Source organism: Mirounga angustirostris, unplaced genomic scaffold (genome assembly GCF_029215605.1).
Source record: "Mirounga angustirostris isolate CCGP_5_RB_7025 unplaced genomic scaffold, mMirAng1.0.hap1 SCAF_1, whole genome shotgun sequence".
NCBI lineage: Eukaryota > Metazoa > Chordata > Mammalia > Carnivora > Phocidae > Mirounga > Mirounga angustirostris.
Genome location: NW_026991709.1, coordinates 80,680,907 through 80,701,220, shown reverse-complemented (window position 1 = coordinate 80,701,220; position 20,314 = coordinate 80,680,907). Strand labels below are relative to the sequence as shown.

The following is a 20,314-nucleotide window of genomic DNA, read 5'->3' as shown; positions in this document are numbered from 1 at the left end:
AGCTTGTTTAGGCTCTAGTAAAATAGTTTTCCTTGAAGGCAGCTGTATTAGCTTGCTAGGGCTGCCTTAACAAAGCACATGACTGTGTGGCTTAAACAACAGAAATTTATTGTCTCCATTTTGGAGGCTAGAAATCCAAGATTAAGTGTTGGCAGGCTTGTGTCCTTCTGAGGGCTGTGAGAAAGAGCCAGTTCCATGTTTCTCCTCTAGCTTCTGGTGATTTGCTGGCAATCTTTGTCATTCCTTAGCTTGCAGAAGCCATCACCCTGATTTCAGCCTTCATTTTCACATGCATTCTCCTTGTACATATGTTTGTGCCAAAATTTCCCCTTCTTTTAAGGACACAGGCTATGTTGGATTATGAGTCCACCCTCCTCCAGCATAACCTCATCCTAACGTAACTAATTACATCGACAAAGTTGCTATTTCCAAATAGAGTCACATTGTGAGTTACTGGGAGTTAGGACTTCAACATATGAATTTGTGGGGGACATCAGTCCATAACAGCAGGCCGTGTTAAGAACAAAATGCTCTGGATGTATTTTTAAATGGCTACTTTTTTCTCTACTGGAAGCATGACTGGATTTTTCTCCAGTCTTCACAGTGAGAACCTGGTGGCTCCTCGAGGTAAAATTCATGAAAGTGTGGGAACTCCCCCCCCCCCCCCCCGCTAAGACTTGGCTCCCTAGAATATTTAACTCTTAAGTTTGTCCACACTGAATCTCTGGCATTTTGTCATTTACAGTTTACATTTTCCTGCCCCAGTACTGGCTCCAGCAGCAGTAGTTTCTGCTCTTGGCTTCTCCTCCAGTGAGCTCTGATTATTTATAACCGCTTGTCTGTTGCTCTCTAATTTAGGGGTGGCAGTTTGCCCCATGATCTCAGCTCTCAGGTAGATCAAAGACGAGGTATTGATTTTCAGTTTGCTCAGCATTTTTCCTGTGAGGATGGAAGTGTTAACTTTCAAGCTCTCTACATGCCAGACCAGAAACTAAATTTCTTTGTTCTCTCTATGTTCAGAATTATATGTGGATATCACATTAGATTTATGGTAGTCTGACCCAGCATCAGTTCAAAAACTATTTCTGAAAACTGTGTAAAGAATGTCCCTGTACCGGGGTCACGGAACTGCATCTCTTTTGTCTCCAATTCCATCCATCACTTTGGGGAGACAATGGCATCACGTGTCTCATCCAGACCTGAAAATTAGTACTACGCTGAGGTGGCAGGACCTGCACCTTTCCAGTCGTTCGTTGACTTAGGCTACATTGAAACAATTCTTGCTAGTGGGATTACTGGCAGATTTTAGTGTTAAGGAGAGCTTTGCAGTGGCAAGAAAATACACATTGCAAATAATCTCAGAGTTCTTCTTATGACCATTATTAATAGTGGTATTTTGGAAAAATTGTTTTAGCTAACCCTGTGAGTTTTTAATTGAAGTCTGTACAGCATTGGAATGATCCAGGTACTCTTCAGACTTGATAACGTTATGGAGCTAAATTTTCTATGAAAATCATTAGGCTCTTATTTCTGTTAGCTTATAAAAGCCATTTTTACTGCTTATGCAGGAGAACATTCAAAACAATACTTTGTTTTTTTGTGAATATCAGAGGTAAAAAGAATTCTATTAAGATTTGGTGGGGCGCCTGGGTGGCTCAGTCATTAAGCCTCTGCCTTCAGCTCAGGTCATGATCTCAGGGTCCTGTGATCAAGCCCCACATCCGGCTCCCTACTCAGCGGGAAGCCTGCTTCTCCCTCTTCCACTCCCCCTGCTTGTGCTCCCTCCCTCACATTCTCTTTCTCTGTCAAATAAATAAATAAATAAATAAAATCTTTTAAAAATTTTTAAAAGATTTGGGGAGGACATTTTGACACTTGATTAGTAGTCATACTAGGGAAAGGGAAAGTGAACAAGTTCCCTGCAGATCTAGCTTGCATCTGCTATTAACATTGATTTGATGTGGCAGAATCTTTGCCATTAGACAGAATGGTGCACTTGTCTGCTTTGGTCTGTGCCTCATACAAGTTGATAAGGGAGTGTGGTTGTTCTCTGTGAGGAATACTGGCAGCTGTGCACAAAGTAGAGGGCCATCCTGGAGAGATGCACTATTACATTCTTTCTTGCGACAGGACATGTTTCCATCTAAGCCTCTCCTGTCCGGTTTGTAGGACACTATTGTTGGTACAATGCCATATACATTTTGTAGGTATTGTCTTTGCTACCTTTAAGAATCACACTTAACAGTGTTGCCCAGGCAGATTGGCACATTCATTTATGTTTAGTTCAGATGACATGGGATTACATGGTGGCTTTTTTTTTTTTTTTAATTGGAGGGGAGGGAGGGGCCAAGGGAAAGGGAGAGAGAGAATCCCAAGCAGTGTCCATGCTTGGCGCAGAGCCCAATGCGGGGCTCATTCCCACAACCCTGATACTGTGACCTGAGCCGAAATCAAGAGTTGGATGCTTAATGAACTGAGCCACCCAGGTGCCCCTACGTTGTGGCATTTTTAACGTGGAATGTATATGGAAAGCTGAAAGTTCAGCTTAACAGCCTTGTAAAACAACATGATGAGAATGAAAACTACAGGGAGAATAATTGTCTTTTGTGTGTTTTGAGTGATGCATTTGAGTTCTCAGTCTAAAAGGTACCAAGTAGTCATCAATATGCCACCACCCAGATTTATGGGGATGAGCAGGGAATTCAAGCAGTCAGGATTTAGGCTAAGCTGAGGTGGCCCTAAATTGTCCAAACAAGTTACAGGGAGATTGTGAAACTCTCTTCCTCAGAAATTTTGAGTAGTCTAGACTGGCCTACTTTTGTGCAATATTTAGAGTGAAGGAGAGAGACTAGGCTAGACTTCCTTCATCCCCATGCAACATTTATTTTCTTTGTCAAATATTTTTAAGAGAATTTGAATTTTAGAGGCATTTTAATGATGTAACTTATTCAAAACTGATACACAGCTTATCCTTCCCCAGAAATAGCCAAATGTACAAGATCATAATTCTAAATTATTTTTCCCAACCTGAGTAAGGGTGGATGTTTTCCCCAACCTGAGTTTTGGTGCATGTGTATTTGACAAGGCATATATATGCTTTCTTTTAAAGCTGACAAGAGAAAAGTCTTGTGTGTGCCTTGTAAAAGTTTACCTTTTATATATACTTAAATGTCCATATCCTATAAGTCAGGGCTGTTATTAAAGTACTAAAATTAATATTAACATATTTTAAAAGTAGATAAGATTTAGGTCTAAAATACATAATTTTGATCCATTAAAGTTAGCAGTGGCAAAACAGGTAGCTAATAGAAGAGTAACAGAAGTATCTTGGATAGAGAAATGGATATAACAAATTGTATTTATGTGCAAGACTGGATAAGCAACAGTCAGAAATGGATGTAAATTCATTAATGTTAGCTTATTTATTAAAGTTTTGATTATGTTGATGTTGCTGGTCGTCTCCCAGCAGACATATTATTTTCCTCACAAATGAATGCCTCAAAATCTATTTGTCTGAGAGATTTGCTTGGTTTGATGCATATTCACATCTTCAGTACTTGTAAAGAGTTTTGTCAATAAATGTTCTGGAAATAATCACATACTGGGATTCATTGGCAGGTGCTTACGTCTAGTCTTAATTTGCTCCATAGTCTTGCATTTATAAGACATAATAACAGAAGTCTGATGTAGATAAAATATTAACACTGCCTACAATGTGGTATAAACATCTGAAAAGAACACTAACGCACTTTAACGTCGAGGATCATTGATTAGCATTCCCTTTTTCTTTTACTGAGCGTTCTCTTGAGACAAAACCTTACTCCTACATAAAGAACCATCATTTCCCTGCATTATCATGTGCACTTTCTATTTTGTCCATGTAGAACTTTCTGATAGGATTCATCCGTAGCTCAATCTGACTTCAGAGCCCTAGTCCTTGTAATTCTCACCCTTCTATCCTGTATTTGGTCCCCTTTTTCCGAAGGCAATCCAGTGCGTTACAGCCAGTCAATTCAGTTCTTAGTCAGTGTACATTTACTGAGTACTTATTTCTTACGTGCCAAGACTATGTGAATGCTGGGAGACATTGAATGCCACACAGCCTTTGCTCTCAGAGTGACACTTAAAAAGATAATTTTCAAATTCTGCCTTCCCAGAAGACAAGTTTTGGGAAGAACTAAGGTGATGGTCTACATAGGGAATAACCAGTTACCAAATTCTGTGTTAAAAGCAGTTGTGAAATACAAAGGAAAGAAAAGAGAAGAAAAAAGTAAGAAAACTTGATCTTAGAGATTTACAGCCAATTTGAGGACACACTGAATTAGCCAATCAGCAAGTATGGACAGCCCCAAGCAGCAGAACTTAATTAATGAGTTCATCGCTCAACCTCTGGTCTGGATGGAGTATCGCAGACTCTTAATTTAGGAAAGATTTCCTATGTCTAGATATAATTCCTCTTTCTGTAACTGAAGTCTCTTACTAGTACAAATAGAGCTATTTACCATCATTGCAGAGTATTTATAACCTCAGATTAATCTCAGTGGAGTCCAGAGATTGCCGCCCGTGACTGTTGGTGTGCTACTCCTGGGTTACAGGTGTACGTGGAGACCCATCCCCTCAGCTCTTGGGGCACCCATAGTCCCCTGTGATCAGTCTTACTTTACTCTGATGGGCCATACGAATACCGTCCTTCTCTGTGTGCCATGATGTGAGTAAAGTTGAGAGGTGTTGCTTTAAACCATCTGCCTTAACATTTCTTCAGAAGGCTAGTTTCCCAAGCATTTTTGTATCTTATTAACCCTATTCTGATTCTTTATATAAGGAGCTTTAGTTGGGGAATCTTGAAGAGAAGATAGGGCTCTCAGAAGGAACTGACTTCTTTTGAAGCTACAGAGATGATCCTTGTTCTGTGATGAGCAGTAGTTGATTTTCTAAATAGTTCTTTTTGGCCACTGGTAGTTGAGTGTCCACCATGATAAAACTAATACTCATTTCTCTGGCCTTTTTTTTTTTTTTTTTTAAGTAAGCTGTACGCCCAGTGTGGGGCTTGAACTCACAACCCCAAGATCAAGAGTCGCATGTTCTACTGACTGAGCCAACCAGGCTCAGTCTCTAGCTCTTGGTGGGCGTTGTGACTAGTGGGCTTTGTGAATAGCTGACATACAAGACAAATGAACACGTAAATATTGTGTGCCCTATTATTCATCCACTTTTTAAATATGTTTTAACAATACCTAAATAATTAGCCCTTACAACATGCAGGGCACTGTTGCAGGCTTTAGGAATTCATTAATGAGAAGGTACCTGGTGTCTACCCTTCGAGAGTTTATTGTCTTTATTAAGAAAGATAATTAAAGAAGTAATTACACCATGGTGTGATTGGTACTATGAGTGAAGTATAGTAGGGACACCTGTTAAGACTGGAAGATGGCTTAATATATAGAGTTACTCGACTTTGGTATTTATTTAGAGGAGCTTTCACTGGATACCATTTCCTTAATTATGCAATGTAAACTGAGTACTGTTGTGATGTATATTGTCTCTGATGTAATACACGGTTCACCCTAACAACCTAAGTAACAGTGAGACGTTGAATTCACGATTTACCTCACCAGAAGGTAGTCTTGGTTTCAAGGTTTACATACTTCTTACCTGTATCCTTAATTATAGCTACGATGAAATAATGCTTCTCTCTTGCCGTTTATGTTTTCAGGGAAGGTATTCATGTAAATCAAGAATTGCTGCAGATGTCTCCCTGTGTTACGGAGCAGTTCATTGAGCTGTTGTGTCAGTTCAGCCCAAACCAGGTTGTAGAGACACTGCAGGTCCTTGAGTGCTACCGCCTGGAAGAAACCATCCAGGTAAGACCAGTAATGTGGAGCGGACAACAGTAAACGCGTCCTAATCATTCACCAGTTTAAATATGAGCAGAAGGAGACTCACATCATTACATAGCCCCTGGGATTGAACCCAGATAGTCTGACTCCATAGCTCATGCTCTCCATTGTGCTGCCCCTTAATTCTAGTAAAGTCAGAAACAACACGTGTCCATCATTGTTATTAATCAAGTTTCACAGACATTTCTAACCAGCACAATAAGCCTAGAGGAAGGAATACAATAAAAATATTAAAAGGAAAAACCAGGGTCTTGTTTGCAGGCACTGATGGTTAGATAGTCAGTCCTGTTGTGCTTAAGACTTAGGCTTAGTGGCGGCCGGTAGCCTTCGGCCTGTCATTGCCTTGGACCCCTTCCCTTGCTTTCTCCTGTTTCCACATGAGAATGACTGTGCCTGTGCACACACGTGTACATGTACACACATACATATTCTAATCGATGAGAGGTCCCCCACTCAAGGTTTGTTTTTAAGCTGCCATTTTCTCTCCTTGCTGTTACTGTCAGTCCTCATGAAGCAGTAGCCTCTGTTCTCTGTACCACCTCCTGAACTGCTCACACACTTTACACATTTTACATTGTGATATATTTAAAATGTGCAGACTGTCAAATATCTGTGTAGATTTAAATGTTCACATTTTCCCACACTGGCTTCAGATCTTTGTTGTTTGTTTTAGAAATAAAGCACCCTTTATCTGTCAGTTCCCCTCTGTCCCCTGAGGTCACCACCATCCTGAAGATGGCAAGCGGAGCCTTCCTCTCCATGTGTTTTATTTTCCCTATATATGTATTTACCTACACAATGCATGATACAGTCTTACAGTTTCTAGAATTTGTATTAATGGTATCATATAGTACATAATCCCATTGCAAAATTGCTTTCTTCGTTAAATTTTTTAATTTATCAGTTTTATACATGTAGATCTAATTCATTCATTTTAATAGTCATATGATATCAATTGAATGAATGTGCCACAGTTTATTTCCCTATTAATAGACACTCCTATTGTTTCTAACCCTTTACCATTATAAACAATGCTACATTATACATCTTTGTACCAATCTTATGTGCTCATGTGAGGTTTCTCTAAGTAATTATCTGGAGGTGGAATTCCTAGACAATGGAGTAGCTTATTCTGCTGTTATTGCCAAGGTCATCTGTTTGTTTCTATTCTTATCATCTGTGGTTGGTATTTGCTGTTTTTCCACATTCTTGCTGATTCCTAACATTTTTAGGCTTCTTAATTTTTGCCAGTGGGATGGGTATCATTGATTCCTCATGACATCGAACATCTTTCCGTATGTTTAATGACTCTTTTGATTTTCTTTTCTGTGAATTATCTGTTCATATCATTTGCCCATTTTTCTATTGAGTTTTTGCCCTTACTGATTTGTAAAAATTCTAATTTCTGCATCTCTAATCCTTTGCTGATATTCTGTGTTGGAGATGCCTTCTTCCAGTCTGTTGTGGCAAGTCTTTTAACTTGGTTTTTAGTGATTTCTGTTTTAATTTATCAGTCTTTTCCTTTAAGGTTTAAATTTTTGTATGTGAGTCTTATTTCCTTTTCTACTCTGATGGTATAAAAGATATCCTCTTATATGAGTTTTATAGTTTACCTTTTTACATTTAGGCCTTTAATCCATCTGGAATTTATTTTTATAAACCGATCAAGAGAGGGATTTATACATTTTTTCCCTGTGTGTATAACCAGTGGTCCATGTGGTATTTTGGTGTCCTTACCTCACTGATCCATAATGCCATATCGCTGTATACCAAACTCCCAAATAGACATAGATCTGTTTGTGGGATCTGTTCTGTTCCTTTGGTCATGTCTTTCCTTATACAATTTCCACATATTTTAATTAATATAGCTTTACAATAAGGCTTATTATTTGAAAGAAGAATCTTCCCTCATTCTTTTTCTTTAAAATTCTATGTCTACTCTTAGACTCTTACTATTTCACATCAAATTGGAAATCACATTGTCAGGTTCCTTAAAAAAAAAAAAAAAAGTCCAGTATTTTGATGAAATACATACATTGAATTTTAGATGAATTCAGTCAGGGAAGATTGACATTTCACAATGTAGAGTCTTCATATTCAGGAAACTGGTTGTCTTTTTAAAAGCCTTTGATGCACTCTGGTGAGGTTTCAGTAACTTTTATATGATATACAAAGTTCTTACATATGTTTTTTTACATTTGTTCCTAAATACTTACATTTTTTGTTAACAGTGTGAAAGTTTTTTGAAATGACATCTTTTTTGATTGCTCCTGCTGTATGTTATTAATTTTTGTACATTGTTTTGTATCAGAAAGAATCTGAATTCTTCAAATAGTTTCTAGATTTTTTTTTTTTTTTTTTTACAACAGTACTACTTTCCAAGAATAAGGGTAGTTTGGTTTTTTTTTTTCTTTTCAATCTTAACTGTTTTCTCTCTCTTATCAGATGTGTAGGAGCTCTAGGATACTACTGTATAGAAGCAGTGACAGTATGCATTCTTACCTTGTCTCTGATTTAAAAGAGAATGTGTCGGGGCACCTGGGTGGCTCAGTCGGTTAAGCGTCTGCCTTCAGCTTGGGTCACGATCTCGTGGTCCTGGGTTTGAGTCCCGTGTTGGGCTCCCTGCTCAGCGGGGAGCCTGCTTCTTCGTCTCCTTCTGCCCCTCCCCCTGCTCATGTGCTCTCTCTGTCTCTCTCACTCTTTCAAATAAATTAAAAAAAAAAATCTTTAAAAGGGAATGTGTCTAACATCTTACATTAAATGTAGTGTTTAAGATTTTGATAGATAATTTTTATTAAAGTTCCTTTCTCAGTTTGAGTAAGTGTTTTGTTTTTGTTAAGAATGGGTACTGCATGGGGCGCCTGGGTGGCTCAGTAGGTTAAGTGTCTGCCTTTGGCTCAGGTCATGATCCCAGGGTCCTGGGATCGAGTCCCACATCGGGCTCCATGCTCAGTGGGAAGCCTGCTTCTCTCTTTCCCACTACGCCTGCTTGTGTTCCTTCTCTCACTGTGGCTCTCTCTGTCAAATAAATAAAATCTTAAAAAAAAAAAAAGAATGGGTACTGCATTTTATCAAATACTTTTTTTGTGTATTTATTGAGAGGATCATAGGTTTTTCTCCTTTGAACCTGTTAATATGTTATTTGTGCCTCTTTTTTCTTCTTGCTAAGAAAGTTTTATTCTACTTTTTTAGTCTTTTCAAAGGCTATTTTGGGATTTGTTAAACTTCTGTATTGTTTTCCCTTTGTTTCTTTTCAGTAGCATTATTTTTTGCACTTCCTGTCTTTCATTTCTCTTCTTAGCTTACTTGGTATTTTGTTTACTTATTAGAAACTCTTAGTTTATTGATGTTTATTAAGATCTCACAAGTTGTTATGTCGTGTTTCATTGCCATTTTGTTTTAAATATTTTCTGGTTTATGTTGTTCCTATTTATGTGTATGTGTTACCTTTTCTCCAGTGGATATACTCACTCAGGTAAATGACAATTTTAAATCAGTGAAGAAAAAAGTGAATGAACATGGTTTAGTTAGAACTGGGAAGATGGGCCACTTATAAGACTAGAAAGTAAAAAATTTCATATTACACCAGACGGACAGTAGTGTACTACTGAGGTATGAATTTATTATTTATTGTCATGTTGTTTTCATCCTTAATAGGATCCACAAACAAGGTTTGTGAACAAAAATCTTTATCTTTTCTTCTTTCTTAGATTACCCAGAAGTATCAACTTCATGAAGTCACTGCCTATCTATTAGAAAAAAAAGGAGATATTCATGGTGCCTTCTTAATAATGTTACAGGTAATATTTTACTATATTTGCTTTGTCATGTTTCTTTCCAGCCCTCCATTCATCACCCATCTTTTTTTTTATTCAGATATACTTGACATGTAATACTGTGTAAGTTTTCATCCATCTTAATCTCTTGTGTGTCAGAGTACGTTGCAGACTACTACATTTTACCACTGAATATTTTTATCATGACTAGAGTTTAGTCATTGACTAGAGCTCAGCATTTCTTTTGGTATTTTTTTTAAAGTGAAATTTACATTTAGTAAAATGCACAAGTCTTAAGTGTATCATGTACTGAGTTTTGACAAATGCATGCCCCTATGTTCCTAGTCCTTAACAAGATAGAGAACATTACCTTCACCAGAGAAAGTTCCTCATGCTCCATCACACTCCGTTTCCATTCCCATACCCCCACACATAATCACTTTTCTGATTTTTTTCACTGTGAATTAGTTTTACCTATTTTATACACTTATATTAATGGGTCCTTCAGTAGTACTCTTGTATAATTCTTCTTTCAGTGTGATATTTTTGAGATGTATCAGGAGTTTTCTTTTATTACTGAGTACTATTTAAGTGTATGCATATACTATAGTTTATCCATTCTCTTGATGATTGACACCTGGGCTATTTCTAGTTTTTGGCTATTAAGAATAAATCTACTATGATCACTCTTGTACACAAATGTTTTCATTTTCCTGAAGTCAATACCAAGGAGTGGAATTGCTGGGTCACAGGATAGGTGTAGGTTTAGTTTTGTAAGAAATGATCACACCTCTTTCCAAAGTGGTTATTCTTTTACATCCCTTCCAATAACGTATGAGAGTTTTGGTTGCTACACATTCTCACCGACAGTTGGTGTTTTATCCATTTTTTACAAAAATTTTTTATCTACTTTTTAAATTGTTATAAAATATATATTACAAAAATTTACCATTTTGGTGTCATTAAGTATATTCACATTGTTGTGCATTTATCACCACCATCCATCTCCAAAACTTTTTCAGCTTCCCAAACTGAAACTCTGTACCCATTAAATAATAATCCCTCCTGAGCCCCTAGTAACCACCATTCTTTCTGACTCTATGAATTTGATTCCTCTACCTCATATCCATGGAATCACACAGTATTTGCTTTTTTGTGTACATTTATCATAAAGTCTTCAAGATTTATCCATGTTGTAGCAGGTGCCAGAATTTCAGTTTTAAGGCTGAATGGTACGCCATTTTATGTATATGCCACATTTTGTTTATCCATTCATGCATTGATGGACGCTTGTATTTCTTCCACCTTTTGAACATTGTGAATAATACTGCTGTGAACATGGGTGTACAAATATCTTTTCAAGACCAAACTTTCATTTCTTCTGAGCATATAACTCAGAAGTTATATGCTCAGAAGAATGGAATTACTAAATTAAATGATAATACTATTTTTAATTTTGAAGGAACTGCCATATCGTTTTCTGTAGTGGCTACACCATTCTACATTCTCATCAGCAGTGCACGAGGGTTTTAATTTCTCTACATCTTCTCCAACACTGTTTTCTTGGTAGTAACCATTTTAATGAGTATGAAGTATTATCTCCGTGATTTTAAATATTGTCATCTAGCTAAGGATTAGGGATATCCTATCTATATTTTAAAAAAAAGTTCCGTATTGACTTCTAGTTTTTTCCTAGCTATGTAATCACTAAACAGGCTAGGAAGAATAGTCCACAGAGGCTTTGTGGAGGCTCTCAGCCTCTTTTAATGTGTAAGTTACCCCTACATCTCTTTTTTCCTTGCAGTTTATTTGTTGAAGATACCATGAATCTATTTTTAAAGGATAAATTAAAAGTATTCCTGGCATGGATGGGGGAAAGAGAAGAAGGATATCCTTGCAGGGAATAAGACCATCATTTACAAAGGCATGGGAATACAAAGAAATACGAACTGTTAGGAGAGAATCCAGCAGCTCAACTAGGGCTCCACTATCAATGTATAGGCAGACGAGGCTAGAAGCAAAGGCTGGGTCCAGATTTGGGAAGATTTTGTAGGACACCCTAAAGAATTAGGACAAATTTGTTGTCACACCAGATCAATTAAAGGTTTTTAAGCAAAAGAACTGACATGATGTTGTTTCATGAAGACTGCTCTGGTAACTATAGGAGGATGGGGGGCCTACAGAGAAGGGGGAAGTAAAACTTGGGGAGGAAGCAGAGGGCACTTACGAGGCTGTGTAGTACAAGTAATGAATCCATGAGGCTTGAGCTAGGGATAGTGGTGGTGGTGGTGGAGTGGGGAGAGAACTGGACTTGAGAACTATTGATCATTTGAATATGGTATGGAAGGAATAAGAGGGAGTGGTTAATGACAGCTGTGTGATTTTTAGCTTTACATTATTAGCCTGTAAGGGACCTCAAGGAAAGGAGCAAATTTGGAGTAGAAAGGATATATTAAGGTCACGCCTCAATGTATATTAAGAAGCCTTTGAGGGGCACCTGTATGGTGCAGTCACTTAAGCGTTGAACTCTTGGTTTCAGCTCAGGTCATGATCCCCAGGGTCATGGGATTGAGCCCCATGTGAGGTTCCTCACTCAGCGGGGAGTCTGCCTGAGCTTCTCTTTCTCCCCCTCCCTCCACCCCTCCCCCCACATTCTCTTTCTCTGTCTCTCTAAAATAAATAAATCTTTAAAAAAAAAAAAACAACCTTTGGAATATCATTTAAGGCTTTCTAAGGATCTAGTATTTGGTATAGCAATGGACACTGCAATTGCATATTTAGAGGTGTCACACTCAAGGCTGTGCCCTATGCTCTGGAGACAGACTTTATGTTCTTTTTTTATTCCCACCCTTCCCACCCACCCCTTTTTCTCATAGCCCAGTATGAATTTGATTCCCTTACCCAAAGTCTGGATAAATCCTACTCCTTATTACTGTGCCTAGAGAATGTTATTGATGACTGTATGATGGTAAAACAGAAGCAGAAGTGGGGAAGGATAAGTGACACTTGATATTTTGGGTCCCTTCCAAAACTGCTAGCTATGCTTTATGTATACACAAGAATTCTCTTCTGAATGACAGTAAGGGACCATTCCTCATAACTTGGTTGTTTCTTCAGGTTTTTCCTTTAAAATGTTAGTCCGGGTGATGGGTATAAAGGAGGGCCTATGTTGTGATGAGCACTGGGTGTTAAAAAAAATAAAGAATTAAAAAAATAATAATAAATGAATTTAAAAAATAAAAAAATGTGTTAGTTCAAGTATTTTTGGATTAGGTAACTGTGTTCTTTTTACCTCCTGCATTTTTTTTTTTTTTTTTTTTTACCTCCTAGAGACTACAAAGCAAACTTCAAGAGATAACACATCAAGATGAAAGTAAGTTCTTGAGTGTAATTTGCAATTATTTCTTCCCATGGACCCTGTGTTTTAAAAGGTGTTGTCTAACAAACTGCATTTATTAAATAATAATTACATTGATTTGTGTAAATACTTTAACATGGATCTCAATTTTAGCTCATTTTCAAGAGCTCGTAATAGGAAATCACGTAAACCATTGTGGCTTTGTGATGGCAGTCGTCAGTGGCGTTCAGTGTACAGGAAAGTAGGCACTTTTCACTGCGAGTGGGGTTTTTTTGTTATATTTCGGTGCCAGGTTTTGGTTATATATAAATGAGGTTACATAACTAATGTCCTAAAAGTTACTATAATGTACTGAGCAATAGCAAATCAGAGCTTCTAATCAGTAATAGCCAGTGTTTCTATAGTGAATTTCTATAATTTTAGCACAAAGCAGTAAAACTTGACAGTGTAGAATCTTAGATGGCCTTGTCACAGACAGATACAAAATTCCCATTATTTTCCTTGACATTTTAGAAAACAGATTCATTTTTTTTAAATTGTGGTAAAATATACATAACACAAAATTTATCATTTTGATCATTCATAAGGGTCCAGTTCAGTGGCATTGAGTCCATTTACATTGTTGTGCAACCATCCCCAGCATCTGTCTCCAGAAGTTTTTCCACTTCCCAAGCTGAAATTTTGTCCCCCTGAGACAGTTAATCCCATTCCCTGCCCCTGGTCGGTCCCTGGCACCTACCATTCTGCTTTCCCACTCCGTGAATTTGATGAGGTGCCTTCTGTAACTGGAATCGTCCCGGATTTGCCCTTTTCTGTCTGGCGTGTTGGCCTAGCAGAATATCTTCATAATTTATCCGCGTTGTAGCACATGTCAGAATCTCATTCCTTTTTAAAAAGGCTGAATAATATTTCGGTTTATGTGTGCACCACCTTTTGTATCCTTTTGTCTGTCAGCAGACACTTCAGTTTCTTCCAGCCGTTGTGAAGAATACTGCTGTGAACATGCCTGTACAGATATCTTTCTGACACCCTGCTTTCATTTCTTCAGGGTGGATTCCCAGAGTGCTATTGCTGGATTCAATAGTAATTCTCTTGTGAATTTTTTTTTAAAGATTTTATTTATTTATTTGACAGAGACACAGTGAGAGAGAGAACACAAGCAGGAGGAGTGGGAGAGGGAGAAGCAGGCTTCCTGCCGAGCAGGGAGCCCGAAGTGGGGCTCGATCCCAGGACCCTGCGATCATGACTTGAGCCAAAGGCAGCCGCTTAACAATTGAGCCACCCAGGCGCCCCTCTGTTGTTAATTTTTGAGCGGCCATTACACTCGCTTCTCCAGTGGCCACATCAATGTACTTGGCCGTCAGCAGCGTACCAGCAAAGGTTACGGTCTGTCCAAGCCCTCACCAACACTTGTTCTTTTCTGTTTTCTTGGGAGTAGCCATCCTCCTGGGTGCCAAGTGGTAGCTTAGTGTGCTTTGGCTTTGCATTTCCCCATTGACCGGTAATGGAGAGCATCTTTTCATGTACTTATTGGTTACTTGTGTATCTTCTTGGGCAAAGTGTTTATTCAAGTCCTTTGCCTGCTTTTGAATAGGGTGATTTCTTTTCACATTATTGAAATTTTCAAAATAACTCTTCCAAAGTTCACTCGATAGGTGATTTTTAGATTGTCCTACCTTTTTAACACACCAGCACATCTCTTAGTCCCCCTTGGCCCACACATTTCCTTAAACTCCTTTACCCTAATTCTCTATAAATTACATTCATCTGTGTTTTCTATGGCTAGGTCCTAGGTGAAAGGGTCTGTGTTGTATCTGAATCATTTTGTATTATATGGCGTCTTTTTGGAACCTCAGTAAACAGTTGGTTGTCCCATATTTAGTTCAGCTAAACATTTAATTATTATTTTTGTACTGTTAATCTGTTTAGTCAGTTTATGATAGATTTATTGCATTTATATTTTTGTTGTTGTTAGAATAATTTTTGCACACATTACATGAGATATTGAGGGAAAAGAAGAATGTTTTCCCAAAACCACTACAGTGTTTTGCAAGTGATAGGTGTAAAGAAGCCAGTTCTTTGAATTTAAATTTCTTTGAAGATCAATTTTTCAGTAATAGTCTCATGTCCACTATTTATTCTGAGATTTAATTTTTTCTTTGTGCCTAAGAATTTTGGAAGGTTTGCTCATTGCAAGACATGGTGCTAGTATGGGTTATACACAGATGGCTAAAACACAGCTCTTACCCAAAGAACTATAGTCTTGCGAAAGAGATATGTAAATAAAAACTTTGAATGCTGGAAGAATCAAGTATTAGAAAAGAGATACAGTGACAGTGGAAATGATTGTGAAAAATTAGGGAATGATTTGTAACTCATGAATCAAAGGTAATTTGTGGAAGATGTGACCTTTGAAGTAAGCCTGGAATGATGAATAGAAGTTTGATAGGGAAAAGCAAGGAAAGGGCATCTGGGCTGAGGAGCACATGAGTGTGAAAGTACCTGGCCAGGAACTCAAGAGTAAGAGCGCAGCAGTGTAAGAGCACAGAGGGTGAGAACATGAGCCAGATGCTTACTCGGGTCAGAGGTTTACTTATGTTCTGTTTTTAAAACTTTGAGACCTTTAATGATTTTTATGGATGAGACTGATACATTTGCTTGTGACAGTATAAAAGAGACTGAGGGAGGCAAGTATTAGAAGTCAGAAGTTTAATTAAGAGTTTGTTGCTGTAGTTCACAGGAGGTGAAGGGCACCACAGGGTAAAAGGCATGAGCATGTGAGGGCACGGAAGTAGAATCAACAGAAGTGACAATTTATTTGGACGTGTGGGTGAAGCGGGGAGGGAGCATCAGGGATGATGAAGATTTATAAACGGACTTAAAGATGATGGTTTCATTAACTTAGTTTGGGAAGTGAGAAAAAAAAGTGATTTGGGTTTTTGTGCATATGAATTAAGGTGCTTGCAGGACATCCGTGTAGAGATGGATAGAGTCTGTGGGAAGTTCACCCTGCAGATGATGAAAGGAACGAGGACTTCAGGTGTATATTTGGAAGTTATTAGCAAGGACCTGAGAGTTGAAACCACAAGAGGAAGTGAAGTTACTGGAAAATGAAAAGGAGAGGGCCCAAGATAGTATCTTGGAATACTTACATCTAAGAAATAGAGGGAAGAAGAAATGGTAGAGTAAGAAAGGTGAAAGGTAATCTTTCTGCTGACTAACCCACAAACAGATAATCGGGGCTGTTCCATAGCTAAAGCATATTAAAATGCTAAGTGTGATGTGCTTTATATGTCCTGTGCATCTGAGGCATTTACATGGAAATAAAATTACCTGTTTTTAATCTACTAAGCATTGCTATCATGCTTATGGAAGATTTCATAATAGAAAACCAGTGCTATGCAAAGAAAAAATAGTTTAACTTTTTTACAGAAGCTCTGAGGATCATCAGTAATCTATCCTTAAGTGTTGTTAACAATTTTTCTGAATCTAGAGACCAAAGAGGAGCTCTCATTGAAGGATGTTGAAGATACCATGGTAGAGACAATTGCCCTTTGCCAGAGAAATTCACATAATTTGAACCAGCAGCAACGAGAGGTAGGAGAATGACTACTTAGGCATATCAGAGTCTGTTCTGATCTGAAACTAGGAATTAATTCTATTTCTGCTGCCCTCTCAGCCACCTGAGTTTAATTCAACTGGATTTTAATCACTGTTTAGTGCTCCCGGGAGTATAGGCCTCCTAAAGTTATTGTGAGGAGTGCCTGTCCTCTTTGTTCTCACAAAAGGCTTTATATTCCTAGATCTGGCTGTGCTGCAGAATTTAGGCGCATGAATGCTAGATATCCTTGTTCCCTTTGGACTGAGATTTTGTGTATTCCATGTAGTGATTCTGTGGATGTGTCGTCATTTATCATCTCTTCTATCCTCTGTGGAGGAAAATGAGCATGAGGAGCTAGAGGGAAACCCTCAGGGGATACAGAGAAAGCTGGAGAAGGTCAAAGAAGGCTGTGATGTAGTTTCTCAACTGCTGCACATTACAGTCACTTGGGGAGCTTTGAGAAAATCCCAGCACTCAGGCTGCACCCCAGAACAATTAAATTAAAGTCTCTGGATTGAGACCCAGTGCTAAATCTTCCCACATGATTCCACTCTACAGCCAAGGTTGGAACCACAGCTGTAACAGATTCCAGACTGCCAAAAGGAAGAGCACAAAACTGAAGGAAGTATGGCTGAGCACCTGGTGCAGGTGGGAGTTACAGCAGGGAAGCAGAAGCTAAGGGGGCGAGATGTGACTTGACAGCCACATTCTGCTGCAGTTTTCTGAAGAAAAGTTGCAGCGTGATATGGCATCGTAACTCCTCGGTGCCTGCCCCTCCGGGCTGCAGCCTCTGACTTGGCACCGCCTAACCCCTTTCTCTTCCTGAGGTTCTGAAATGGGAAGTAAGGCAGATTTTTTTTATATCTATTTAGCCATACATGTTACAGTGAGAATTATAAACTTATTTTTGTTTTCTGTTCTTTTGAGTTGGGTAAATTTCTACTTTACATTTTTGTCTATGATTTTTTAAGGCCATACATTTCAAAAACCCTTCAGAAGATAAATTGTGTACAACAAGCACATTTACATAATAGAGGTGATTTTTTCCTTATTAAAAAAAAGTTTTTTGTGTGATATACATACTCATTATTTTTTTAAAATCCTGCAATACAAAAAGTTACACAGAAGAATGTTTTTTAAAAATTACCTTGTAAGATCCTATCACCCAGAAATAACCGTCATTATCATTGGGTGACCATCAGTCTAGATACTTTTTATCTGCCAAGGTTGACGTAATTTTAGAAAAGTTGGATCAGGAAATGCTTGCTTTTACAAATAAATATAGTATTCAATCTCAGGAAACTTTCTGAATAAGTATTTCTTCACCATACTATCTCTTAATTAATATCACTACAGCCTAAAAAAAAATCTGAATGACTGTAATAGTTTGGAATCATTGTTTATAATTACATTTCCATTTTTATAATATCTGTGATGCCAAGCCAGTAAGGAAATTTACGTGAACTCAGGTTTGCTCCAACCTCTCTTCTCCATTCCTCTTAATTTTAGTTATGTTATTTTACCTCATTGAGGCTAATAACACATACATTCTTTTCTGTGTCCACAATTCCCATAAATTGTTTAATCTTTTGAAAATGTATTATGGGTTTTTCAGCAGTCCTTTTGCCATGATTTTTCTATTCCTAAGTTTTTATTTTCATTTATCTTTTGGTTGGCTGGGTGTATTTGAACTTGGTTACTTTTTTTTTTTTTTTTTAAGATTTTATTTATTTGACAGAGAGACAGCCAGAGAGCAGCCAGAGACAGAACACAAGCAGGGGGAGTGGGAGAGGGAGAAGCAGGCTTCCCGCAGAGCATGGGTTCCATCCCAGGACCCTGGGATCATGACCTGAGCCGAAGGCACACGCTTAACCATCTGAGCCACCCAGGCACCCCTGGACTTGGTTACATTTTGATAGAGAAACATAAAAGGGCAGAATTCTTTAAGCTGTGTTCATACATACTTAATTCTAAGTCTTTTTCACTTTTCAACCCTTCCATCTCCTCTCCAATATCTATTTGATACTCCTCCATCTTCTCATGGAAAATTTAAGGAAAAAGGATAATTATGTTTTGTAAGTAGGGCTGTTTAGGTTCACATAAGCTGAAGTATGTCCAGATTCACATGTATTAATGGTAGAATTAGTTATAAAAATCCATGCCTCCAGAACCCTAGGGATTATTCTGACTATATATGAACTCTGTATCTCTTAATCAGAGACAGGAACAATGCTTCTTTTGATGTGGCAAAAGGAAAACTTACTCGATCTTTTTTTTGTCTGAGTTGGAATTTGTTTTAGTAAAAATATTAGATGTTAGACTTCTACCTATCCTTTGAAATTTTCACTTCTCTATGGCTATTGTTACGCCATTCACTGGCTGCGTGTAAGAGAAGTCTGTCTCTCCCTGTCTTAGACACACACACACACACACACACACACACATACACACACACACACCCGCCCTCCAACAGCTGGTTTCTGCTTTGTTTCTGAACGAGTTTCATAATAACAACAAAAATATTTGAATGTAAATTTTATATAAATACTATCTTATGTGAAAAATGCTAGACTGATTTTATATAATACCAGACATTAAGTATGGGGGATTTTAATGGTGGTTTGTCTTGATTCTCTTTGTTTTGGAGAGAGTGAGAACAAGAGCTGTTGCCACAGACACTCAACTAACTAGAAGATTGGAAGTATTCGAAAGTCTGACAATGGACCGTTAACAATGTCTCTTTCCAGAAGTTGTCATCACAAGATTTAATGTTACGAGTATTTACTTAAAGCAGACTGCAGGAAATTGCTATTAGTCCTTTCTCAAGCTGAATCTCTACCTGTCCTGCCTTTTTTTTTTTAAAGATTTTATTTATTTATTTGACAGAGAGAGACACAGCAAGAGAGGGAACACAAGCAGGGGGAGTGGGAGAGGGAGAAGCAGGCTCCCCGCAGAACAGGGAGCCCGATGCGGGACTCGATCCCAGGACCCCGGGATCATGACCTGAGCCGAAGGCAGTCGCTTAACCGACTGAGCCACCCAGGCGCCCCTGTCCTGCCTTTGTATATCTGTTTACGGGGCTGCCCTAATACACAGTGATTACACATAACGAAGAGTTTGGCTTTGTTATGCATATAATTCCCTGAAAAGAAAGCTGTTTAGTACATAGCATAAGAAAGGAATTCAGGTTTCGTTGGTTGCCTGCTGTCAGGGGATGGTTCGCGTGGAGATTTAATTAGAGAAAAATAATTTCTCTGTGTAGAGTATGAACATATCCCGTGGCTATTACCTCTACAACCATGCTTCCCCCAGTCTACCATTTATAGTCTAGAAACAGCTCATCTTTACAAAGGTAATTCTTCTAAATTGTCTGGATTAAATAAGGAAATTTAAAAATCAAATTTCTAAACATATTAAATATGTAAAAACAAAAGGTAAGCATATATAATTAAATTACACAATTAAAATTACACAGAAATAAATGATGTGGTTATAAAAACATGTTAAAATAGGCAACTAAAAGGTAAGCTAAGAATAAAATATAAGACTAAAAATTCACGAGTACTAAATAAATTAAAATTTCAATAAAATAAAAAATTGCCAGTATGTAATATAGTTAAAACCAGTATCTTGAGAACTTGAAGAAATACATCAAAAGTTACCAGTATAGGGGTGCTTGGGG

General features: G+C 37.9%; 1 protein-coding gene across 4 annotated transcripts in view; it reads left to right on the top strand.

Moving 5' to 3' along the window:
* VPS8 (VPS8 subunit of CORVET complex) overlaps positions 1–20,314 on the top strand; it is a 252,839-nt gene that overhangs the window by 163,208 nt on the left and 69,317 nt on the right. For all 4 annotated transcript variants that reach the window (XR_010409242.1, XM_054504291.2, XM_054504292.2 and 1 more), the window contains exons 36-39: positions 5,714–5,861; positions 9,608–9,697; positions 13,004–13,046; positions 16,525–16,628. Coding sequence is in view for 3 of the 4 variants with exons in the window: in XM_054504291.2 (XP_054360266.1) it covers positions 5,714–5,861; positions 9,608–9,697; positions 13,004–13,046; positions 16,525–16,628 (385 nt within the window). In the remaining variant the exon portion in view is untranslated. The remainder of the gene's footprint in view (positions 1–5,713; positions 5,862–9,607; positions 9,698–13,003; positions 13,047–16,524; positions 16,629–20,314) is intronic.